The following is a 25,548-nucleotide window of genomic DNA, read 5'->3' as shown; positions in this document are numbered from 1 at the left end:
AATAAGTCAATTTTGCATCTTCTTGCAGATGATCTCTCCTTTTGCCTCTACTAGTGCTGCAGCATTTGCTGCTCGTCCACCACCGATCCCTTCTCTATCTGACAAGGCAGGTTCTTTTTTCTGTGTGCAGATTTTAACAGTTGTGACTTTTGGAATAGTGCAATGTTATGAGTTGATTTGGTTTTAATTTTGTTTTCATGTGTCGGTAGTCGTGTAAACACACGGTTTGATACCAATTGGGGACAGATGGTGCATGTGATCCAACAGTCTGCTCTTGTGGTGTGTTTATTTGCATGCTGAATCAGCATATTGTCCAGTGACTTGGTGACCAGTTTTCTCTCTTTATATTGGTCTCTAGTCACTCGTTTCTTTCCTTCCGGCCTTCCCTACTTGGCCTCCCCAAGAAGACAAGGATTTCATGCCGGGTTGTGATTACAGTAATGGCTCCTCTATGCCCCTGACTACATCCAATGACACACCTTTGGTACTTACTTGGTCTGACTCTCAAAATATTAACATGTTTATCCAGGGTATTGTATTGCAATATAAAAATATTGTATTCTAACTAAGAGCTTGTTCTTTTTCCCTTACAGTTTATGGCCCAAGGGAAGCCCGTGAACAGCTCGCCTCCTCCCAGTGCTCCCAAACCAGGCAGTCAGCTGGATAACATGCTGGGCAGTCTACAGTCTGACCTTAACAAGTTAGGAGTGGCAACGGTGGCTAAGGGTGTTTGTGGTGCTTGCAAGAAACCAATTGCTGGTCAGGTGATTATCATGTTCTGGTCTTAGGGTAAGGTACTTGGTGTAAATACAAGATAAGCTGCTAACGTTTACTCTCATTCAGGTTGTCACAGCCATGGGAAAGACTTGGCATCCTGAACACTTTGTGTGCACGCATTGCCAGGAGGAAATTGGCTCACGCAATTTCTTTGAACGAGATGGGCAGCCATACTGTGAAAAGGATTACCACAATCTGTTCTCTCCTCGCTGTTTTTACTGTAATGGACCTATACTGGATGTGAGTGCTCATACTTCTAGTGGAACAGTGTACATTCATAATCTTGCATCTATGCACTTTAGCTTATCTGCATTTTTCCTTTTGCTCTTTTAGAAAGTTGTGACCGCTTTAGACAGGACATGGCATCCTGAACACTTCTTCTGTGCGCAGTGCGGAGCATTCTTTGGGCCTGAAGGTAATGCATTTATGTGCTAAGAGGGTGTTTTGTAGATAAAGACTAACATTATATAGAGAAATTGAAACTTTGTTATAATGTGTGCTTAAAAATTCATTGTTTGTCTTTATTACAGGGTTTATGCTCGACAATTTCAGCATGTCCTTCTGGGAAGCAAACTGTGTATTTAAATGCTCACATTTGCCTTTGTTTTCCAGGTTTCCATGAGAGGGATGGGAAGGCCTATTGCCGTAAGGATTACTTTGACATGTTTGCTCCTAAGTGTGGTGGCTGCACCCATGCCATCCTGGAGAATTACATCTCTGCTCTGAACACCCTATGGCACCCGGAGTGCTTTGTCTGCAGGGTATGAATCTCTATGTATTCCCATGGTTGCTGTGCCCTTACCTCTTGTTTTCTCTCCAACTTCTTTTTTTTCTTTCACATGAGGAAGCATTTATGTAAACTAGAAAGAAAACCGCTGATTATTAAAACGAATGCAGTTCTGTCATTCTGACAGTGTTAAAAAAAAATGAAAGGCAAAATGTAGTTGCTTGTGGGCTTCTCCCAAGTTTTCCCTTTTGTAGCAGTTTTCATATGTATCCCCCCTAATGTGTATTTTTTTTATTTATTCCATTGCTCAACTTTCTTTCCATCATTGTGCAGTTGTAGACATAGCTCTGCAGTGATCTCGCATCTCACCCTCAGTCCTATGTTGTTCAGCACTTTAAATCTCATCCATTTCACATTGGTTCTTTAACTCCTTCATATACTTGCTGTGTACCATAAATCTCACAACACACTCTCTACAGAATGCATCCATTACTTGGTGTCTTCATGGTTGGTGTTGGCCTTGCAAAACAAATGTATGCCCTGCCATTAGCCCTGTTCTCTTCCCCTGCTGCAGTGCCTCATGCAATCTTTAAAATGATGCACTTCTGCTACATGTTTAAATTTTGATTTTCCCCTGCGGCCACAAACTCATTAAAGGAACTAATTGTCTTTTTCATTATATTAAAAAATATTTGTTTTGCTTTCAGGAATGTTTTACTCCATTTATCAATGGGAGCTTCTTTGAGCATGATGGGCAGCCATACTGTGAGGTGCATTACCATGAGCGTCGCGGTTCGCTTTGTTCCGGGTGCCAGAAGCCTATCACTGGCCGTTGTATCACCGCTATGGGGAAGAAGTTTCACCCAGAGCACTTTGTCTGTGCCTTCTGCCTCAAGCAGCTCAACAAAGGAACCTTCAAGGAGCAGAATGACAAGCCATATTGCCAGAACTGCTTTGTCAAGCTCTTCTGTTAGAGAGCATTGCACTGTATTCAAACATTTCACTCATGAGGGTATGAGCAGCTCTTGTGGGCATCCAGGGTGGTTAATAAATATCTGGACATTGATGGGGATGGAGCATAAAATGTAGAGATAATTCATATATTGCTTTCACCTCTACTACTTCATTGTCTTGTAAGGTGCTCATCTTTGACTGTTGGTCACTTAAATTCTTGGTTCAAGGAGGCCCCTTCGCATTTCACAGTGGGCAGCAAAAAGCTGCTCATGAGTAGAAACCATGATCCCCCTGTTCCCTAGGTTTGTATAATATCAATGACTACATGGCATGTTCAGTTTGTGTTGTGTGCTATGCAGCACTTTAGAAAAACAAAGAGACAATCTTCTATGCAGAACATGAAGGGTTGTGTGTGTGAGAGGACTGTTTGTCAAATGGCTTAAAAAGGAGTCTGCTGTAGGTTCCCTTGTTTAGAAAACAATCTGGCTCTCCTCATATCCTCACTTGAATGAGATTGGCAGCTCTGGTTTATATTGGTTAAGCTGTGTTATAAAAGGCCTGATTTGGGAATAACAGCAATAACATTTTATACTGACAGTTACTGGTAACTTGTCACCTGAATGCTGAGCAGCTGATCTCGCTTCAGGTTTGTTGTTTTTTATTTTTTGGGGGATTTCTAATCACAAATTACCCTCTTTCCTCAATAAAAAGAGTGAGATTTCTTACACTGTTTAATTCAATTTATTGACAAAATTTAAAATCGGCTTTTTTTTAAATAAAGTATATGCCTATATATAACAAATATACACAAAATAAATCCAGTAGGACTGGATTTTTTTGCTTTAACTAAACTTGGCTATTAACATTTCAGTATTTTGTGTGGAATTACTAGATTAACAGTTTTGGTTATGTGTTAATTAAAAAAACAGTATTTCAAAATGAAGCATCTTCAGTCAAATATAAATCATGCCAAAATTCTAAGTGATGTAAATCGTGCATACTTGATCATTTTTCTTCAGAGTAAAGATGCCTAACACTTTTTATTCTGTAAAGGTGCATTTTATTGTGGGGGCATAGTGCAACAACTCTGTGGTGATTGTACAGAAATCTTCAAGCTTCAGTGTTAGCTGAACTTTTAAAAATAAACACACATCAGCACGAACTGCTCATATTAAAACTATGATTGTTTGAAATGCCAAAGAGAATGCTGGATTGGTTACTGTGGGCAATGCTTTTACTTGGTATGATCCTAGAATGTCCTGACACCATCCAATTTTTTTTTATTTTATTTTTTTGTATTAATAAAATACAAATATATTGACTAAAATGTCTATATGATGCTTTGAACTATCCATGTATTTCAAATGAATGTCTTATTTTAAATATGCCATTAATGACCTTGATTATAGAATAGAGAAATGCACACCAATGGGGTTTTCATCCAGTTTTAATGCATTTTTCATGTAGAATCATTAGCACACCGTTTTGAAGATTTGGAGTGTAGGAATAATCCCTTTGGAATGTGTTTTGGGGGGGAGGGGGGGGGAGGCACAGTTTTGGTGCATTGTAATGGGCACCAAACACTGCAGGTTTGAACATTCCCAGAGTAGTTTGTGCACAGTCTATGGCATACTTGTAAATTCACCTCAGGAAAGGTTTTCAAGAAATGTCACAGATCTTAAATAAATTCTCAAGTAGGATGTGTTCTCTTTCAGTATGGGTTCCTGGGACAGCATCCTTGTTGTACCATTTCAAATAAATAGACTATATTTTCTATTACCTCACATTCAAAGCTTGTAGTGAAACATTTCATCTAAAGCAAAAATGAACAGGGCCAAACAGGGCTGCTGTCTCTGGGAGTTCAGTGCTTCTAGAAGTTTCCTGTCACATTTCCTGAATTGATTGAGTTACATTGTATAAAGCGAACATGTTTTACTGCACATTGCAGTTACTGTTGTAGTTTATAAACCAGGTTTCCACTCTGCATATCAACAATTATTGGGTTCATAAATACAACCACCCTTTTCTTTTCTTTGATTTTTTTTAGCAATGCTTTCCCCCCTTCACACTGCTTTATGTAACGTTTTGCTTTTTTGAAAGATGGCAATAAAATTTACAATTTGGTTTGGATTCTTTTATTTTTATTTTTATTCCAAACGTGTATTGCTTTTACAAATGGCTGATAAATCCATTTGATAAATAACAAGAAACAAAGAATACTGTGAGGGCAAGGGGAACAAAAAGATATCAGGAGGAGCAGTTAGAGGGGTGGGGGGTTGTCTGGTTTTACATATTAAAACACATTAGCACATATAGATGCTATACTCCTACAGATATATGAATGCATCAGGCATCTGCTAGCCATTTGATCAGCCACCCCATGAATTGGAAGACCTCTTTTGCTGGGATCAATCCTGTGGGAGTGCAGATCTGCACAAACTATACACTGGTCAGCCACAACATTAATACCACCTGACTAATATTGTGTAGGTCCCCCTCATGCCTCCAAATCAGCTCTGTCCCCTTGAGGCATGGACTCCACACAATCTCTTAAGGTGTCCTGTCATATCTGGCATCAAGACATTAGCAGTACATCCTTTAAGTCCTGTAAGGTACAAGGCGGGGCCTTCGTGGCTTGTTTTTCCAGAATATCCCACAGATGCTTGTTCGGATTGAACTCTTATGTTCCTCAAACAATTCCTGAACAATTTTTGCAAAATGGTAGGGTGCATTATCCTGCTGAAGGGAGCCCACTGCCATCAGAGAATACCTTTGCCATAAAGGATGTACTTGGTGTTGCAACAATGCTTTGGTAGGTGGCACATGTCAAAGTAACATCCTCATGAATAGCAGGACCCAAGGTTATCCAGCAGAACATTATTCAGGGCATCACAATGCCTCCACTAGCTTCTCTTCTTTCCATAGTGCATCCAGGTGCCATCCCAGTTGTCTAGCCATCACAATTTGGCCCTTGTCAAAGTCAATCTTCAGGAATAGTGTCATTGGCCTAGTCCCCTAAATGACATCACACAGTTTTAGCCAATTACAGCAGGGGGTGGGGCCACAATGACACGTTGCATTTTAAGCCCTGCCTCCCACCACTAAACTAATGGTGTGCCAGGAACTGGGAGGTTTGCCTGCTCTCCTGGGAATTCGTGAGTCTCCCGAACATTCCAGGATAGTAGGCAACTATGAACTAACTGCTGCTTAATATATTCAACCCTTTGACAGGTGCCATTGTATCAAGATTATCAATGTTCACATAATTTGTCAGTGGTATTAATGGGGCTGTTTGGTGTATAAATAATTATTGTAAAATTGTGGTGAGGAGGATCTTTAATCCAGCACAACAGGTTGTTTATCTCACAGATGTTAAAACATATAGAGCAGGCCTGTCCAACCTGCGGCCCTCCAGGTGTTGTGAAACTTCAAGCCCCAGCATGCTTTGCTAGTAGACAACCTGTTGATAGCTGGAAGGGCATGCTGGGACTTGTAGTTTCACAACATCTGGAGGGCCGCAGGTTGGACAGGCCTGATATAGAGTATAAGACATTGTTGCTGAGGATGGAGCTGAAAGTCTGCACATAATGAATAGCAATTGATCTGTATGAATCTGATGTCCCGAACTTTCATTGTATTACAGAACGAAACACTGGGTTAACATGGCCTGACATGATTCACCATTCAGACATTTGTTCTGCTGATATGGCGCAGTAAAAGCAAAGTGAGCCTCTCTGAAGTAGTTTACAATGTTGCTCCCTGCAAATTCATGATAATTTGCTAAATTAAGCCAACCATCTAGGAACTCTTTGTGTCGTATACAGCTTCCATCTCTTTGTGTGCTGTATCTATAAAATTATGTAAAATAGGATAGTTATCTAGTTAAATCTTTGGAATGTAGAGCAATACAGGTGTCAGTTTTCCTGAAAGTAGAGATTATGTATATTTTCTCTATGTATTCATTTACATGGAATTTATGCTCTTTGATGGACCTCGAATGATGCAGAAATTGAACATATTTTAGGAACCCTGTACATGAAAATTTTTAATAGTGAGTTAAAACCCATAGGACCTGGAGACCTGTAGTTTAGTAATGTCAATAAACTCCTAGATTCCAGAGAGAGGTTATAGTATGGTTTAATTTATTTTGTCCATTTCCAAGCTGCTCAAGTGTCTTAAAAGTGCTGAAAGGTTGGACACACACTAGAACAATTATATTTTCTGTGTAAAGGGAAAAGGGTTTCCCACTTGCATGTTGCAATCAGTGACCTAATCTGTAATGACACTTGATATAGAGGCCAGATTGAAAAGTTAACGTCAAGGAGATCAAGGCCTCCTAATTGTGTTACTTTGCAGTGTTTGTTCCATAGTAATTTTACAGTTTTTTAATTGTATTTCTCTGCCTCCTAATTGTGTTACTTTGCAGTGTTTGTTCCATAGTAATTTTACAGTTTTTTAATTGTATTTCTCTGCCCTGCAGGTTAATGGTGAGATTTCCATGATTGTAGGTGCACATTTTGTTTTGCAGGGTGGGTATAATGTTCTTATGGTACAACTGTGTAAGGTCGCTGGTAACTTAAATACCAAGGTATTTTATAGGTTTGAGGCTCAGAAGATACCAAATCTACTGTATTGTGGCCATCCACGGGTGATCTGCTGTCCGTTCTAACTGAAACATGTTAATTTTATACCCTGAAAAAATGACTCTGGAAAAGAGAACTGGTAATCAAAGATGTGGTAATATGTAATCTGCAACAATGGATAGTTTATGCTCAGTTTGTTGTTGGTTCCCTGAGTAAGGAATATTGTTTGAGTGCATTTGCAATTGGTTTGCGGGATCAATCAAAACGAAGCTTTTAGCTTTAGGTGAGTTAAATATTCAGGCTGAGAATATTATAAAGTGTGCCAAATTTGATGCTTTGCCAGCAGACCTTGTCAAAATCTTTCAGTGTATATAAGTAGTAATGCACTGCTAGCATCATTTGGTTGAGCTTGGGACACCAATGTTATCACTTTAATATTTTTTATTCCCAAACTTCTTTTCGCAAATCTAAGTTGGCCCTGGTGTAACAAGTAAGAAAATGCAGAATAACTAACCGCTGTTATTTTCAGAAGTATTTTTTTATATCTTAACTGAGGGGAGATATTGGTCGATATGAGGATGGGTGGGGTGGACCTTTCCCCTCTTTGTGAAGGACCCAGATGTAAGGTGACTGCGTCCTGAAATATTTTATTAGAGACTGCATCAGGCTCAGGGTGTTAGTGGGTACTTTGCTTAAGGATGCTGACGGAGAGATGTCCTAAGAAAACTCTTGATAAGTTAGTTATCAGTTTCTCTGTTTGTTAGAGCCTGCTGTGGGATGCTTTTTTGAGAAATAATGTAGGATACTTCCTTGACTTTAAAACAATGTTGTCTGCACCGCTGAACATTATTATATGCAATTACCGGTATGTCCCTACTGACTACTGCTTTAGATATGTCCCAAAGAAGTATAGGATCATGTTCGTGGCAATTGATATTTGTAAAATTAGTCCCATTTTGAGTCTAGATATTATATGAATTCTTGCAGGGGTGGTGCAAGCTTTCAGGGAACCTCCGAAGTTGAAAGAGGTTTTGTGTGTCAAAATAAGATGAGAATGTGGTGGGTAGGGCATAATGAGAATCCAACCTGAGGTAGAAAATGTCTTGTACCTATACAAATCGTCAAGGAAATCCAAAGCTGCTGCCTTATTATGTAAAGGTGTAGGTCAGGCCTGTCCAACCTGCGGCCCTCCAGATGTTGTGAAACTACAAGTCCCAACATGCCCTTCCAGCTATCAACATGCAAAGCATGCTGGGGCTTGTAGTTTCACAACACCTGGAGGGCCGCAGGTTGGACAGGCCTGGTGTAGGTGGTAAAAGCTTGCGTTTAAATCTTTTCATCTCATCTGTGAGCACATATACACTACAAATTTGGTCTTCTGGAATAATTTTATCATATCGAACCTATTTTCACTATTGTATTCTTTGGGCATCAGTTATACATTTTTTTTTTTGAGAATTATGAAAACTATACCATTTTATATATTGCTGGAGAATAATAGACTGACCCACCCATGACCTGATTAATTTCAAATTGTCATTAGTTGAGGTGTGTCTCCTACAGGAGCAGTGACTGGAGATGTAAGATGCATGTGTGGGGTTAAAGGTACAGGGGCCTGGATTACCACCTGCCAACCTGTATAAAAAAAAAAATGTAGAAAAAGGACAACAGGTCTGTATCACCACTACTTTTGTGTAACCACTCATTTAAGAGCTATTATTGAGTAAAAAAATACTACTAATATTCTGAAAGTTCCTGCTCTGTTCCTGTGAGAGGTGTGTACCTTCTGAATTATTGTGATCTACAGACCTGCCACTCAACCCGTCATTCTTGATAAGTAGTCAGATGGAACAAGCCACAGTCGCCAGCTAAGAAGTGCTGCAATCACTACACACTCCACCCCAAACGAAGTGGTCCCAGGTGCTGGTGAAGATGCCTGGTGGTGGCAGCCCCTATTCTACAACTGGAAATCCTATAGTGGTGCACATTTGAATCGATTGGCAGGTGTATTGTGGCAAGTTTTGCCAGTTTGAATGGTCAGTAATGGCAGGTTACTGTTTGTAAGGTGAATCCCTAAGGCAATTCTGTAATAACACCTTCCCAGACAAGTAAGTCCATCTTCTCTTTATATGGATGTGAGTGCCCGGGGGAAGGTAAGTGGAACAAATTGAAGGATAAGAAACCAAAGTATAACTATACAATCAGTTAACCTTTTAAGTAAATTACTGTTTTTCCAAAGGAGGAAGGCTAATCCCAGCTGAAGTTGGAAATGTCATTAAGGATCACTGGAAATCCCAGTAAACAGGTTAGGAAACTGAAGGGCATACCACTGAGGGGATCAGTATGGCTTGTACAGTATGTAGATGAAGGAACATTGAATTCTCTGCTATAATTTATATTAGGTCTGTCTAGTCTGAAAGATAACTGGTGGCACCGTGACTAGCTGGCCGTGGATTCCATTCTGACCAAGCCACTGTCTCTGTTGGGTTTGTATGTGTGTATTTAAGTGGTAGATAATTTAGACTGTAAGATCCACAGTACATGGACTTATATGAATGATTAAGATCGTTCTAAATAAAGTGCTGCCTAGTATGTTAGTGTTATATAAATAAAGGAACAGAACTCCATTACATAGGTGTATTATTATTACTATTTATATATGACACCGTGGTGCCTCACTGGTTTAGTGATGTTGGCCCCTTTTTACAGGTTCTGGTGGAAAAGTGATACAATTTCTTTATGAACACCATTGAGTAAGTGTGTGTAAACTGTGTATATAATATATATTTTCAGATACACAGTAAGAGTACAATAGTGCGGTTAGATCTGACCGAAATAAGGAAGAATACATTTTAGTTCAGGTAAAATGCAGACAGCAGGATATACATTAAAATGGGAGTAGCAGATCAAAGATTATACCAATATTAAGTACAGTGATTAATATTAGACATTATAGTCCAGCAAGGAGAGTAAAGTATCTGACATTAGTAGCCTGTAGAACAGTTAATGGGGTGATGAAGAAAACCTACTTGAATTGTGTTACATTTTGATGTGAAAAGACTGGTAGACCAAGGCAAACTGCACCCATCTCCTGAAAAGCTCTGTACATATTTAAGATAATTTCTTTCTTGCACACAGGAGGGCGTCAGAGTAAGCAGCAACATATGGAAAGCTATTTATATTGGGACGGTTTTCTCTGTAGTTTTCCTATTTTAAATTAAACATTTGTATTCTTCTCATGTGCTATATCCTAGCAAACCACATTAGCTTAAATTTCCTTTGAGTGGATGGAAATGATGGCAGCAGACATTAGAGTTAAGCTGGGTACACACTACACTGTTTTCGTCCAATAATCGGCTCAAACAGCCGACATACGACCGCTCGTTCAAAAGTCGGGCCAGTGTGTGCAGTGACACGATGGTCGAAAGTCTGCCCAAATGGACGATTATCGCCTCATTTGGTTGGTCGTACCGATTAATATTTTCATTCCAATCTCATTTCCGCTGTGTAGTGTGTATAAACTTCCGACCGATCCACATCAGTGAGTACAAAATTAGTCATTGTTCACAACAGCATGGCTGTAAAAAGTCGCTAAAGGGACATCTGCTCTTCCCTTTATCGTCCTAAACAAGGCTAGTGTGTATGCAGTCCATGGACCGAGCGATCGGACAATCGATCGCATGTAAAATCGCTCGGCATAAAAAGTTGGCCGCAATTTCTGTAGTGTGTACCCAGCTTTAGATGTGTTGCATGTGAAGTCCGGAGACTTTCTACCGTTTACAGAACACTAGCTCCTCCGCAATCTCTGAACAGCACTCGCTAGCACCCTACTTATGTATCTGGTACTAAGACTGGGCAAGATTAAAGGCTACACGTGATTGAACAGATCCAGCTGCCTAGTGTGACCTATTTTTTGATTTGTGTTCCATTGTAAGACACAGAGGCCTCATTTATTTTAGTGAGAGAGAGAGAGAAGGAGAGAAGAGAAGAGAGAGAGTTTTTTTAGGGCCAATTTCTGTTAGCTTGAGTCAAGTGATTGCCTTACTAATACATTTTGACAAGGAGCTACAGAAATTTAACGTGTGAAATAAAACAAAGTAAATGTGCTAACTATATTTTAATTGTAGACTAAATACTCGCAAGGATCGAAGACCTATGAACATCTTGTTTGGACGTCTCTTCCTTCAGTTTCTCTGGCAACTGCTTGTTGTACAAAAAATTGCTTTCCCAAGATACCTAGTGGTGATGCAGATGATTCCGCACAACATTTTGATATTTGCTCTGCTGTAAAAGAATTGCCCAAAAATCGTGACAGCTCTGCCCTAAAATTAACTACTAATTCCATTTGGAAGGCCATTATCAGCAATTACATCATAGTACACAAACTTCTATGATGGTGGGATGAATTAGTATTCTTTGAGGAAGATTAGCATTGAACCCTGCCACCTCTCCTGTTTCTGAGTGAGCTATGGTACAATAAAATGTAACTGCAGATTTAGACCAAGACTGTCAGCCCTATTATTTCTATTTCAGCAATTACAATTAGCAATGGAGCTCTTCTCTTTGGGTGTTACCTGTATAAAGCAGTAGCCTGCTTGTCTTCCTCTCCATCAATGACTCTTAGCAATTGAGCACTCATCTTTGGGTGTTTATTACACCCAAACCTTATTAGTGCAAATTAGGAAAAATACAGTTTAATCCCTGCTAGGCCCTCCACCATCCTTTGCATGTTAAAAGTAGGATTGGTTACAGTTATGGGCAAGGTCACACAATGGCTGCAATCAAAAATTGACCCTAGTCTCTGTCTGTCTCCCTCTCTGTCTGTCTTTGTGTGAGTGTGTGTATATATTAGGGAATTTAGACTGTAAGCTCCAATGGGGCAGGGACTGATGTGAGTGAGTTCTCTGTACAGCGCTGCGGAATTAGTGGCGCTATATAAATAAATGATGATGATGATGGGTACATTATCAGAATGCTCACGATTAGACATATCACTGGTGGATGGACTCTCCACAGGGATTGGTGTCATTTCTGATTCTGAGCATACATTATCCTCTAATACCTTACTGTTTTCTTGCAGCTCGGCTTTCACGCGTAACAGTAGTTGTGCACCACTTTTAGACTCCAAATTACTTGGTCTTGCTTGGTCACGAGTGACCGTACAAGAAGAAGGCTCGGTAACATTTTTTGATCTGCCACTAATAGATAAAGGCGAAGGCCTCATTCTTTCTTTGCCACTGCGTGTGTAGAATGGCATGTTGGCAATTTTTTTTTTATCGGCAGTTAAACTTCTTTTTCGCTTCAACACGTTAAAAATTTTTGGGGTGTGTGTTTTTTTTCCCCTGATTTAAAAAGACTACGTACTTTTACATCGCCTTTCCCAGATGACGTACTGGGAACACTACCATCAGGATTGGTGACAGAACCTGGTTGCTGATTCTGCTCATATGTGGACTGCTTTTAATCCATTTTAATGAGCCCAAAGCACTTGTAGTGCCAACAATTGTATTAGATAGATACTGCTGATAAATATGACTTTTTTTGACAGCCAGAAAAATTACTGTAAAACACTGGGGAATATGGGACACCCCAAAAGCACTTGGAGTGCAAAATATTGTTTTAGATACTGCTGACAAATATGACTTTTGACAGCCAGAAAAATTAATGTAAAATACTGGGGAATATGGGACACCCCAAAAGCACTTGGAGTGCCAAAAATTGAAAAAAAAAAAAGCCTCCTCTATTCTCCTCTCTTACTGCTCTAACAATTGCTAATACAATTGGTATTAATATTAGAATTGTATAGAAAAGAATTGAAACAATAATCTGTACAATTATTGCTCTGTCCCTGCGCTTATATAGCCTGTGACCTAACCCTGCTCTCTCCCTCTGTCAAAAGGCGATGGATTGCTGTGGAGGCTGGTATTTATGCTTTTCGCGAGAACCGAGCTCAGAAATATGAATACGTCACAATGATGTTTTGCCTCGATTTTGATACCGAACGGGCGAGAGAGTACCGAGCGTGCTCGGCTCGGTACTCGGATAGGCGAAATTCGGATGGATTCGGATCTTGGGGAATCGAGCCCGCCCATCTCTAGTAAGAACCCACCTGTAACCCTATTGGATGCTCTGAAGGAATTCTGTATTGTCTGTGTGATTTTTATCCAGCGATTGCACTGGTAATAAAACATTATTATGTTTTTATAAGCATTTTCATTCTTCTGTTTTTTATGGTAATAGGTACATGTTGGATAAAGAAACAAAGGTACCTTGTTTAAATATACATTTAAAGAGTAAATTTATCACAAAAGCAGTCAATTACATTAAAGATTTAAGATTGCACATTTATGCATAATGAGCCATATAGATTTTAAATCCAATAATAGACTTGTTACACTATATTTTTTTGTTATCTTTTCATATGTGACACTGGATTCAAAAATGGAGGACTTTTTCTGAAGGAAAGAATTTTTTTAAAAAATCACGGTGAACTTTAGTTACACAATAGAACTGTGAAAATCTTTTTGGATTTTTTTTTTATAGTTACTTTTAGCAATTAAACACACTAGTGCTGCATTCCACCTGTTTGTTGAATTGTCTCACTTCCATAAATCGGGTGAAGTTTATTTCAAATTACATTTTTTTTTTATTTCTTAGAGACCTGGTCCCCGGTATGGGAATACTGATTAGCTAGAGCATATATGAAGGACTTATCTCGCGTTAAGTCAGAAGAGAAAATTCCCTCCAAGGCAATTTTTTTTGAGAGCTAAGGAACTGTTGTCGAACATCAAGAAAGCTACATAATGGGTCTGACCATTCCAAAATTCCCCTAGTGGATATGCATTTAACCTATTTAAATAACTAATGGAAATCTGAACATTATTTATATGCACCATAAACATCTTAATGAAGCTTTGTTTGATCTTGGGGGCAAAATACAAGGAGGATGTTAACAGGGGCGGAGCTAGATCTTTTTTTCTTTTTTTTTTTATAGGGGGTTTAGTCCCCACCCCCCTTTTTTTTGTTCTTTGATCAGATGTAGGCTGTCTGTGGGCGTACACTATGTACAGTTCCATGTCATCAGACAGGCAGGCACATTATGCGCCCCGGTCGCATGTAGTGCTCCCAGAACTGCATGTAGTGTACGGCCGGAGGCAGCACGGCCCTGGTAGCGGAAGCGATTTCCCCGCTTATGATTTAGGACATGCCATAAACGCAACCAGGTAACCTGAGAAAGTTTATAATATAGAGAGAAGTCAGTGTTTCTTAAACCTGGTCTGCAGGACACCATAACAGTGCACGTTTTTCATATCTCCTTGTTTTAGCACAGGTGTATTCATTACTGACTGACACATTGTAACAGTTCCTCAGGTGGTATAATTATTTCCTTTGTCACCTGGAAAACATGCACTGTTAGGGGTCCTGAGGACTGAGTTTGAGAAGTGCTGGTTTAAGTAACGTAGTACTTCTAATCCTGTAAAAGCTATTAATCGAAATAAAGTATAGAACTTTTCTCTGCAATCTGTCAGTTTTCAGGACCCACACTAACAGTACCCCAAATCAATATAATATCCTTGGTAACATAGCTGTTTTTAGATTTGAGATCCAGCCCAACAAAAAAAAATTAAGTAGTTGGTTCAGGCTTGCTGGTATTTTAGTAAATGTACAATAATTAGCATTGTAAAGTGAATTGTATATAGAACTAACTGTCACCAAGATAAATAAAACCTTTGACTTCCAAGAAAAGTGTATTTCAGTATCTATCCTGTTACTCAGCTGTTGATTAGTGGTGTTTGACTAGGGTCAACTAGTGGTTCTTGAGAAGCCCTTGTAAATACCGAGACAAGATTCTGTACCACCTGCTACTATCAAAGTAGGACCCATTTCGAAGTTAGTTATTAGGTGGTTCCTCCTACTACTGGCACACTTTTACACAGGAATAAAGCTGCCTGTGGGAGGTTGCCCTGAATTCCTCATTCAAGAAGTGTCATCAATCCCAGTGGTTCCTATTTTCAAGGGTGATTCCCAAATTGTGATCAAGATTAGTGTGGCTTATTCATTTGATTGGAGGTTTTGGTAAAAAGCCATAGGGGATCCAACTGAGCAGATTAAGAGCATATATATATATATATATATATATATATATATATATATATATATTATAATCTTTAATTTATAAGGCGCCACAAAGGGTCCGCAGAGCTGTACATAACATACCAAAAACAGTGAGCCATGACACATGATACAGAAAGAACAAAAATATATACACAGACACATGTAACATGGTAATGCAAATCAAATTATTACTGGGACAATGAGTGAAAGTGATGGTAGAAATCAGCGAGAAGTAGGCCGAAGCTTAAGAAAATAGGGCTAGGGCAGCAGGCCAAGAGGTACAGAGGGTGATGGAATAGTAAAAGGAGCACACAAGGAAAGAGGGCCCTGCTCCTGAGAGCTTACATCCTAAAGGAAAGGGGAGACACAAATAGGGTGGTACTAACTGGGGGAGAGAGTTAGGAGGAGGACTGATGGACTTGAATAAAGAAATGAGTCCTAAGGGGATGCTTGATGCCTTTGAGAGTAGATGCTAACCTAATGAAATGTGGAAGATCGTTCCACAGCTGGGGAGCAGCCCGGGCAAAGTCCTGGAGATGGGAGTGAGAAGAGGTGATTAGTGAAGCAGTGAGGCGGCAGTCAGAGGCAAAGCGGAGGGGGTGGCTAGGAGTGTAGGTAGAGATGAGATTGGAGTTGTAGGGAGGGGAGGATTGATTAAGAGCTTTAAAGGTGAGGGTGAGAAGTTTAAATTTAATTCTGTAGGCCATGGGGAGCCAATGTAGTGACTGTTGGAGGGAGACAGCCGAGATAGAGCGGCGGGAGAGAAAAAATAGTGACCTTAGTGAGGGCAGTTTCAGTGGATTGGAGGGGGGCGAAAACCGGATTGGAGCAGGTCAAGGAGTGAGTGATGAGAGAAAGGAGGTGAGACGGTTGTAGACAACCCGTTCAAGGAGTTTGGAGGCAAAAGGAAGAAGCGAAATAGGCCGTTAATTAGAGAGAGAGAGGCGGGATCAAGGGACGGTTTCTTGAGTATGGGGGAGACAAAAGCATGTTCAAATGAGGAGGGGGAGATTCCAGAGGAGAGGGATAGGTTGAGGAGGTGGGAACAGGCTTCAAGAAAGAGGGAGCGGAGGAGGTGGGAGGGGATTGGGTCCAGTGGGCAAGTGGAAGGGGGAGAGGAAGAGAAAAGGATATGGACTTCATCTGCAGGTACCGGAGTGAAGGAAGAGAAGGAGGGTAAGCTAACAAGAGGGGAGGGGAGAAAGGAGATAGCAGTCGCAGGGGAGGGTGGGGTAAGAAGGGACTGCTGGGAGATGTCATGGCATATAGACTCAATCTTGGAGGTGAAGTGGGTAGCAAAGTCGACAGCAGAGAGCATGGGGGAGGAGTTGAAGGTGGCAAAAAGCTGACGGGGTTTGGAGGATGTGGAAGAAATGATAGCTTTAAAGAAGGATTGTTTAGAGAGCGATAGGGCCAAACTGTAAGAGGCAAGAATGAACTTGAAGTGGAGGAAGTCAGTATCAGTGCGTGACTTTAGAGCCGTTCTGCAATGCAAGAGCATTTTTGAAGATAGCGGGTAAGTTTAGTGTGCCACGTTTGCAGCGTGGACCGACGAAGCTTGATGGTGACAGCTGGGGTGACAGAGTCAAGTTCAGTGGTAAGAGTGTGATTGTAAAAGGAGACAGCCTCGACCCTCTTTCCCTCTCCAACGGGACGAGGCAGGGCTGCCCCCTTTCGCCCTTAATTTTTGCTCTAGTGATAGAACCCTTGGCGGCGATGATCAGACAGTCGACGTCAATCTCAGGTGTGACAGTGGGACCGTGGGAATTCAAGGTATCTCTCTTCGCGGATGACATACTTCTTTCTCTGACAAATCCTCAGGAGTCTTTACCAGCCCTATATAAACTTATAGATGAATATGGCCTCCTGTCTGGCTATAAAATTAGTTTTGTTAAATCTGAGGCCATGCTCCTCCATGCTTCCCCTTCCCTTAGGTCCAGTTTACAGACTAATTTTGCACTGCGCTGGCAGGTAAATAAGATCAAATATCTTGGAGTTTATATCACCTCGTCCTATGAGAGATTGTATCGGGAAAATTTCCCCCCCTTCTGTCAAAAATCAAACAGGACTTGGAGACTTGGAAGAGCTATATCATATCGTGGCTGGGGAGGATTATTGCTATTAAGATGAACTTGGTCCCTAAGCTTCTGTATCTTTTCCAGACTCTTCCAGTGAGGGTTCCTGACTCTGTGTTTAGGGATTTGCATTCCTCCTTTCTAAAGTTCATATGGCGTGCCAAGCCCCCTAGAATTTCGATAGCAGTGCTTAAGAAGCCCAGGGCCCGGGGAGGCAGGGGATTTCCAGACATTAAATTTTATTATTTGGCATCCCACTTGACCCAGGTGGCGGTAACTTATGTGCCTTATCAGTCCATAGCCTGGGTGGACCTGGAGACCCACTATGTTGGGGTCCCCTCCATGGCATCACTCTGGGGTTTGGCTAATATAGATAGGCCACCAGCAGCTTCCTCTCTTCAATCTCTTAAATTCTGCTTATCCCTCTGGGACTCATGCCGGGTCAAATATAAATTGTTCTCCCCTATTTCACCTCTGACTCCCCTTTGGGGCAACCCACACTTCCCTCCTGGCAACTCAACCCAGCAATTTAAACACTGGATAAAGGCGGGATTACGGGTGGTCTTGGACTTGGTGGTTAATCAAACTTGGGCTTCTATGTCAGAACTTTATCATAATTCTGAACCGTTTCGTGCGCTCTTTTTTGAGTACTTCCAGGTTCGACACTTCGCCATGTCTTTGCCCCCCCAGGAGGCTCTTCGGGTCCCGACCTCCTTCGAGTACATGTGTTTACATTCACCTCTCACTAAGGGGATGATCTCCCAGATCTATAATTGGCTCATAGATTATACCTTCGATACTCCAGGCCGACATGAGCGGGAATGGGAAAATGACTTGGGTCCTCCCCCAGACGACTTATGCTGGGAGGAGGTCAGGGAGGGGATTGCCAAGAGCTTGATCTCTACATTAATTAAGGAAACTGCCTATAAAGTGTACTATAGGTGGTACTATACTCCTGATAAGTTGTCTCGAATGTTTCCTACGGCCACTCCGAGCTGCTGGCGGGAATGTGGCCAGAGAGGTACGATGTTACACATATGGTGGACCTGCCCTCGCATAGTTCCTTTCTGGAACATGGTTCTTACACTCATAAACTCTGTGTCAGAACAACAGATAAGTAAGGTCATTCCTTCTCTCTCGCCCTATACCTGATGAGAGCGCGCCCTCTAACAAGCTTATCTCCCATTTTCTGGCAGCCGCTAAATCCCTAATAGCAAAGCACTGGAAAGACCCTAGGGCTCCCACTATGCAGGAGTTACGGTCGTACAAAGGGAAATGTCGCAAGCATGGAAAGTATAACGTGCTACCTTCATGATAAATCATATAACTTTGATAAGGTGTGGGCCCTGTGGTACTTTCTAGAAAGCCGTAGCAGCCTTTCCAGTACGGCTCCTCCTCCTGCAGATGGAACATAGCTCTTGGGCCGCCTCCGGACCCCCCAGTCTGGATTTGGTGCGCGGAGGGTGAGTAATGTCTGTATGCTACCCCTCTTTCGTGCAGTCATTGTAACTGTGTGTCCTAGCTTTTCCTAGCAATGTTCCAAGTTTGCGTGCCTATTGGTTTATTAGCTATATTGTTGACAATATTTGTGCCTTTCTACCCCCCACCCTCCCTTCCCTTCTCTTTCCCCCACCGATATAAAAGTATAAAAATCAGAGGAAACACCTTGATTATTAAGATTTTTCTTGTCCAAAATGTTATCTGTACTGTTCCTGTTGTTTCCTCTTCAAATAAAGAGGTTTTTTTTTAAAAAAAAAAGGAGACAGCCTCATCGGGGCAAGAAAGACTGGTGATGGGAGAGAGGAGCAAGCTAAAGGAGGAGGAGAAAGTGGTAGGATCAATTGTGTCAAGATTACGCCTGGTGAGAGTAACCTTGCGGGATAGGGACTGTGAGAGAAGGAGAGATGCTAAAAGAGAGGAAATGGTGGTCTGAAAGAGGAAAAGGTGAATTAATGAGGTCAGAGACAGTACTGAGGTGTGAAAAAAAACAGATCTAGGGAGTGGCCACTGCGGTGGAGGGAGAGGAGGTTCATTGAGAGAGACCAAGGGAGGAGGAGAGGGAGAGAAGTTTGGAAGCAACAGGGTCTGAGGGATTGTCTATAGGGATATTAAAGTCCCCCAAGATGAGGGAGGGAAGGTCAGAGGAGAGAAAATGAGGGAGCCAGGTGGCAAAGAGAGAGCAGCAGGAGAAGTAGTGTCTCCTGTAGTGTCATCAGGGGATAGCCAGGTTTCAGTGATGGCAAGCAGGTTGAAGGATCTAGAGATAATGAGATCATGGATAGAGGTCAATTTGTTACAAACTGACCCGGCATACCAGAGATCACAAGTTAGAGGAGATTGTTGGGGTTGCTCGACTGCAAGGGTGAGTATGATATAGAGCGAGGGGCATGACAGGGAGAGAGGGTAGGAATTGGACAAGAAGCAGAAATAAGAGGTGATTTGTCAGCAGACAGGAGATGAGGGGCAGGGGAGCAAGAGGTGGGGGAGGAATGGAGATGGGGCAGATAAGGGGGTTTATGGAAGGGAGAGGCAGAAGGTAGGAGTGACGTGAGGGAATAGATTACCTGGGGGAAAAGAGAGGGAGGTGGTAGGTAGGAGCAGACGGACGCTGAGAGAAGAGCAGCGAATGGGACAAGAGGGAAAGGGTGTGAGTGAAGGGATGTGCACCGGCCACTTTTGGTGTCTCGTGTTTTGTGTTTTGGATTCGGATTTGCTTGAGGTTTTGGGTTCGGATTTGTTTCGCAAAACACCTGACGAAAGGTTTTGGTTCGGATTTAAGGTTTTGGATTCGGATTTATTTTGAAAAAACCATAAGTGCTAAAAAACAGTTTTGTGGTTTTTTTTTTCACTCCTACGCTATTATTAACCTCAATAACATTCAATAACAATCATTTCCACTAATTTCCAGTCTATTCTGAACACCTCACAATATTTTTTTTAGGCCAAAAGGTTGCACCAAGGTAGCTTGAGCACATAATGCCAAAAAAAGAGGTACAAGATGGAATTGTTCTGGGCCCTCCCTCCCACCCCTCGCGAGATTCGACGCGAGACTTGGACGACAGAGCCTCTATTTTCATTTTTTTGCCCGCCGGAAATATCCGAACAGTGCTCGGATCCCGTTCGGATCCGCACTGTTGGGGTGGGCTCGGATTAGCGGAATCCGAGCCCGCTCATCTCTATGTGAGTGGGGAAAAGGTGGAGAGAGGGAAAGATGGTGTAGGGGGCAGCGAGTCAGATCAGGGGCACACAAGAGAGGAGTGAAATAGGGAGGGGGAAGAATATGGAAAGGTTGGGCAAGGGAAGCAGAAAGATAGAGGCAGATGACACAAGTGAGAGAGGAGCAAATCATGATAAAGCTAGAGAAGGTGTGGAATAGACAGTTGAAAGTAATCCAGAAATCAAGGATGGTAAGGGCTAACAAGTGAAGTGAGGAAGTGGTGAGAGAAGGAAAGGTGAGTGAAGCGGTAGAAGGAGAGAAAAGAGGAGGAAAATATGTAAAGCTTGAGCCAGGGAATAGGAAGCAGTAAGGACAGCAGAGAAATCAGATGGGTGTGGTTAGAGAAACAGTTAGATTAGACAGTGACATTAGGCATGATTGGAAGACAATAGTATAACATAAAGCATATCATACAAAGTGCACTATGCTGGTTAAATAAGTTCACAGGACAAGAGGAGGAAGCCAGTTAAAAATACAAGCTAAGTGGGGCAACAGTGTGGTTTAAAGGTGGGAAAACAATCAGCATTAGTGGAATCAGCAAGTGCTATTAAAACTGCACCAGCCAAAATAAGTGTAAGAAACAGATCAGCAGGGAGTGTCCAGGCAGTTGTCAATGCAAGTGGTGGAGGATATCAGAGCTCAGGCAGATTGTGGAATGTTGTCCTCATGTAGTAGTGTTTGCAGGTAAAAGGTTCCCCTCCTGTTCATCTCTTGTATATATTTTACTATACTAACTAAATTAGTTATTACACTTGTAAAAATCCTCACTAGCTAACAGCCTCTACCCCCCTCCCTGAAAAGTTGTGCTTTTACTGTGTGGCTAATTACAGTGCGGGATTGACAGACAACCGATCCATTGCAAGTGGTGTGTTCACAATCTATAGCTGGCCACATCCAATTAGTTTAGGTTGTAAAATATGATTGTTATCCAATTATAAAAAAATATGTTGGGGCATACAATCTGTTATATATTAATGTATTAAGGAAGGGATGGGATGGTTTGCTAAAATATGTGATCGTAGCAAGTGTGCTTCAACATTTCATTGACCCGACTGTCAGTGTCCAGCAATGCAATAGTTTGTTCGGATGCTCAGTTCGCCAGGACTACAAATTTTACATTTTCGAATTCTAAAATAAAGGTAGAAGTAGAAGTGATGCTACAGCCGCTCCACTAGAGGCGCTGTTCGTTTCTGAAAGGAAAAGCTGCCTGATTGAAGTAACGCATGTTTCTTCAGAATCCCTAGTTAATTGACAGCTTGCTTATCCAATAGAATGCGGATTGTCAACAAAATATAACCAATCCGTGGCGTTTCCGTAGCTGTCCTGCTTGTTGGTTGGCTACCATCGTGTAATATAAAATCGCTGGTCCCGATGCGCGATCTCTTTTACCTCCCGGAGTCCTTGTGTGAGGTATGTGCGGCCTAATAGTAATGGCCGACAAGCGGCTGTCAGGCCTCCGGTCCAGTACACCATCCGATGTAAATGTTTACCGATATCTAACACACTAGTGCTGGGCTACTCCTGTAATAGTAGAATCCATGTGTATGATGGATAATCCCGGTGTACGTTCTTTCAGCACATGGTTGTTTATGAGAAGAAGCCACGCTACTGCAACGTGAGCTTCAGCAGCCAATACTTTTTGAAGTGGCCACTACTTATGTGAGAGGGCAGAATGCCGATTGGTATTTCTTTTTAATAAACTCGTCTGTGGCTCGTTAATAATGTTGTGGCCATATATTTGCACATCCTACAGCTGCTATAATTACTAGTATTCATAGTCAGTCTTAAATATAGCTGTGTGAACTGACTCCATTCTTCTGCCAATTGAAGTGATTAAAGGTACATATAAATATCTTTACCGAGCTAATGCCTTTATGGTTTTGATGTGTTTTATAACTTGTACCCAAAGTGAGATTAGAGCCTAACATACCTTTTGGGACTGTAGGTGCCTGTAATTTACAGAACTGTAGCTCTTGTAGACGATTACATGCACTCTAAACCTGTGAATTGAAAAGAAAAAAAAAAAAAAAGTTCGCTTCTTGCCACTTCTTCTGTATAAGAAACTTAGGCTGTATACCTTTGCCAGAGTGCAGGGAAATTATGTATTGATCATCCAAATCATGGCCTGAACGTGAAAGCCTGCTGTAGAGGGCTACAAGAACATGGTGGAGATATATTTAGGGCACACTTAAGTTTTTCATTTGTTTTATTCAGGAACTCAAGCCTTTAATCTATAATTTAAACAGAGGCCTCACTTTAGTGGGTGTTTGCTCATCCATAGCAAATGCTGCATTAGATTATCAAACTGATGTCTTGGCGTATGTGTTAGACTAGTAATTAATTTTTGTACTGTCTTTGTTACACAGGATCATCAAGTCTTTAAACCCTTTTTGTGGCAATCCTTGGAAGCACTGACAAGATGCCCAGGGAAGACAGGGCTACGTGGAAGTCCAACTATTTTCTGAAAATCATTGTAAGTTTCTAATTTTATTCAAAAACTAGTTTTGTTTGCTGCTTCCTTGTTATCCAGTGTTGGTCAGTTTGACAATTAACCATCTTCCTTAAAGATAGTATTTCTCCTCTCACTAGAACACCTCTGTTATTGACATATCTGTTGACGCACTTGTCTTGTACCTTGCAATTTATTGTATTAAAATCCAACTTGAATGATTATTGCATTTCACACAATTGCTTATGCCTTTATTTTGTTATAGCAATTGTTGGATGATTACCCAAAATGTTTTATCGTGGGGGCGGACAATGTTGGCTCAAAGCAAATGCAACAGATCCGTATGTCCCTGCGAGGGAAGGCTGTCGTGCTGATGGGGAAGAACACCATGATGCGTAAAGCTATCCGTGGACATTTGGAAAATAACTCTGCTCTGGAGAAGTGAGTGATGTTTTGTGAGGTTGGTTTGTATTTTTGATGTGGTCAAGCCTTAATTTAATTTTTATATTTTTTTTGGCAGGCTTCTGCCTCACATCAAGGGAAATGTGGGTTTTGTTTTCACTAAGGAGGATCTCACAGAAGTTCGAGACATGTTGTTGGCCAATAAGGTGAGTATAAATGTGCTGTGGTTGTTGGTTAAGGTATAATTACCCCTCAATGTGATAACATATTCTAAGAAAAGCCAAAGTCTGATACCTGACTGCTTTATATTGCCACTATTTTTACAGGGAAAAATTTGGCATCTATCTTACACTGCATTGCTAAGGGTACTACTATAAAATGTATAGTGGAAAATGTTGGTAATTAAAGACCAGCCTCCTCAGAATCATGATAAAACTGGCCAGTGCAGTTATACTGTATTCATGCGATCAATCAGTGGTGATACTAAAGCATCTACAGCAATGGTGCACTTAGTTCAATGTTGAAATAATTAAAAACTAATTCTGTCAATTATCTTTTTTAGGTGCCCGCTTCTGCTCGTGCAGGTGCTATTGCACCTTGTGATGTCACAGTGCCCGCTCAGAATACTGGTTTGGGCCCTGAGAAGACATCCTTCTTCCAGGCTTTGGGAATCACCACTAAAATCTCCAGAGGAACTATTGAAATTTTGGTAGGCGATAGTGAATAGCTTCTACATCAATGCCAATTTTGTAAAATGTTTTTGTTTTTTTGTTTATACCTTTGAGTAGCTTCAAATTCTCGTAGCTAGTGCATGAATTCATTTTAGAGTCTTGCTGATTTTTATTTTTTCTTCTTAGAGCGATGTACAGCTGATTAAAACTGGAGATAAAGTAGGTGCCAGTGAAGCCACCCTCCTGAACATGCTGAACATTTCTCCATTCTCATTTGGTTTGATCATCCAACAAGTCTATGACAATGGCAGCATTTATAGCCCAGAGGTTTTAGATATCACAGAAGATGCTCTGCGAACTCGCTTTTTGGAGGTATGTTACCAATGCAAGTGTGGTGTTTGTGTACAGTATTCACAGCTGGGCAGGAAAAGGAGACAAGTTATAACCTCATATTTCGAATGTTTGTTTCTTAGGGGGTTCGCAATGTGGCCAGTGTTTGTCTTCAGATTGGTTATCCCACCATTGCCTCTGTGCCTCACTCAATCATCAATGGGTACAAGCGGGTTCTAGCTCTTGCAGTGGAAACAGACTACAGCTTCCCATTGGCAGACAAGGTAAGATACTTTATAAAGAATAGCCGTGTGAGTGAAGTAACTTGATTTGGGTAGATGATCAGGCAGGGGAAAGTAGTAACTTTTAAGACCTTAATAATATAAAAAGAAATTGAGGAAACCAGGCCATTTAAGATGACAATTAAGGAATTTTCTTGAGCACATTGAAAATGATCACTAAACTGAACCCCATGGTATTGTGTAGGAAGGGTAGTCTTACAGAATGGCTTACAGTAACATGACTGTCCACGAAGTACAAAGCATGTAAACAGGTTAACTGTAGGGGTAACTATAGTTTAACACTTTAGAGCTCCAAATCTTATGAAACTACAGAAGAATGAATGGAAAGTGTGACTGCATGGACCTTTACCCCCTTATTACACTGCTTTGCCAGGAAGATGCTTGGTATTGCTGTATTTGTAGTTATTTTACCAAATTGAGTTTCTCCAGCCATCTGAGGGATAGAAATCATGTGAAGGTAAAATTGATAGGTTTTGAACAGCAGGGTCTTGTTTCAGCTCTGTTTTATGTCAACCTATTCTGAATTTAAATGTACTAAATAAAAACACAAAACCTAATTCTGAAGCTGAACTACCTGAGTTATGATTCTTTGCCGATGTTATCTTACTATAAATGATAGTTTGGTACCATAGTTTGCAGTTTGATGCATACCTTTAATTTTGCACTTTTATTTTAAAAATCACCCGATGTTTACACAGTTGTCCTAGATTTTCTGTGTGTTCACTCTAAGCTGCTTATTGCAGGTCAAGGCTTTCCTGGCAGATCCATCAGCCTTTGCTGTCGCTGCTCCGGTTGTGGAGGCTGCTTCCGCACCCAGTGTTGCTGCCCCGCAGAAGGAGGAAAAGCCAGAAGAGTCTGAGGAATCTGATGACGATATGGGATTTGGTCTCTTTGACTAAGCCTGTTATTGGTCTAATGCTTCAAATAAACTTACATTCACCTTGGA

General features: G+C 41.2%; 2 protein-coding genes across 3 annotated transcripts in view; both read left to right on the top strand.

The window, feature by feature from the left end:
- The window catches only part of PXN (paxillin), a 29,639-nt gene extending 25,051 nt beyond the window's left edge, over positions 1-4,588 (top strand). The window contains exons 10-16 of one of the 2 annotated variants that reach the window (XM_075214882.1): positions 29-106; positions 359-484; positions 594-764; positions 844-1,017; positions 1,111-1,192; positions 1,390-1,538; positions 2,212-4,588. In XM_075214882.1, the coding sequence (XP_075070983.1) occupies positions 29-106; positions 359-484; positions 594-764; positions 844-1,017; positions 1,111-1,192; positions 1,390-1,538; positions 2,212-2,478 (1,047 nt within the window). In that variant the 3' untranslated portion in view covers positions 2,479-4,588. The remainder of the gene's footprint in view (positions 1-28; positions 107-358; positions 485-593; positions 765-843; positions 1,018-1,110; positions 1,193-1,389; positions 1,539-2,211) is intronic. The other variant, XM_075214890.1, reaches the window with a different exon arrangement.
- A 17,179-nt stretch (positions 4,589-21,767) lies between these two features.
- Positions 21,768-25,548, top strand: RPLP0 (ribosomal protein lateral stalk subunit P0). The gene is made up of 8 exons (XM_075214872.1): positions 21,768-21,858; positions 22,815-22,921; positions 23,163-23,338; positions 23,418-23,505; positions 23,862-24,008; positions 24,157-24,342; positions 24,444-24,584; positions 25,346-25,548. Exons 2-8 carry the CDS (start codon positions 22,868-22,870, stop codon positions 25,499-25,501), a joined length of 948 nt encoding a protein of 315 aa, XP_075070973.1. The 5' UTR covers positions 21,768-21,858; positions 22,815-22,867; the 3' UTR covers positions 25,502-25,548.

This window comes from Mixophyes fleayi, chromosome 1 (assembly GCF_038048845.1).
Source record: "Mixophyes fleayi isolate aMixFle1 chromosome 1, aMixFle1.hap1, whole genome shotgun sequence".
Taxonomy (NCBI): domain Eukaryota; kingdom Metazoa; phylum Chordata; class Amphibia; order Anura; family Limnodynastidae; genus Mixophyes; species Mixophyes fleayi.
Note: the sequence above shows the minus strand (reverse complement) of the source record. Positions and strands in the feature narration are given on the sequence as shown.

Excerpts from the sequence above, each read along its gene's own strand:
- RPLP0 (XM_075214872.1), top strand. The coding sequence starts at position 22,868 with ATGCCCAGGGAAGACAGGGCTACGTGGAAGTCCAACTATTTTCTGAAA. Across the intron at positions 22,922-23,162 it reads ACTATTTTCTGAAAATCATT|CAATTGTTGGATGATTACCC; the intron begins GTAAGTTTCTAA and ends ATTTTGTTATAG. Across the intron at positions 24,585-25,345 it reads GCTTCCCATTGGCAGACAAG|GTCAAGGCTTTCCTGGCAGA; the intron begins GTAAGATACTTT and ends TGCTTATTGCAG.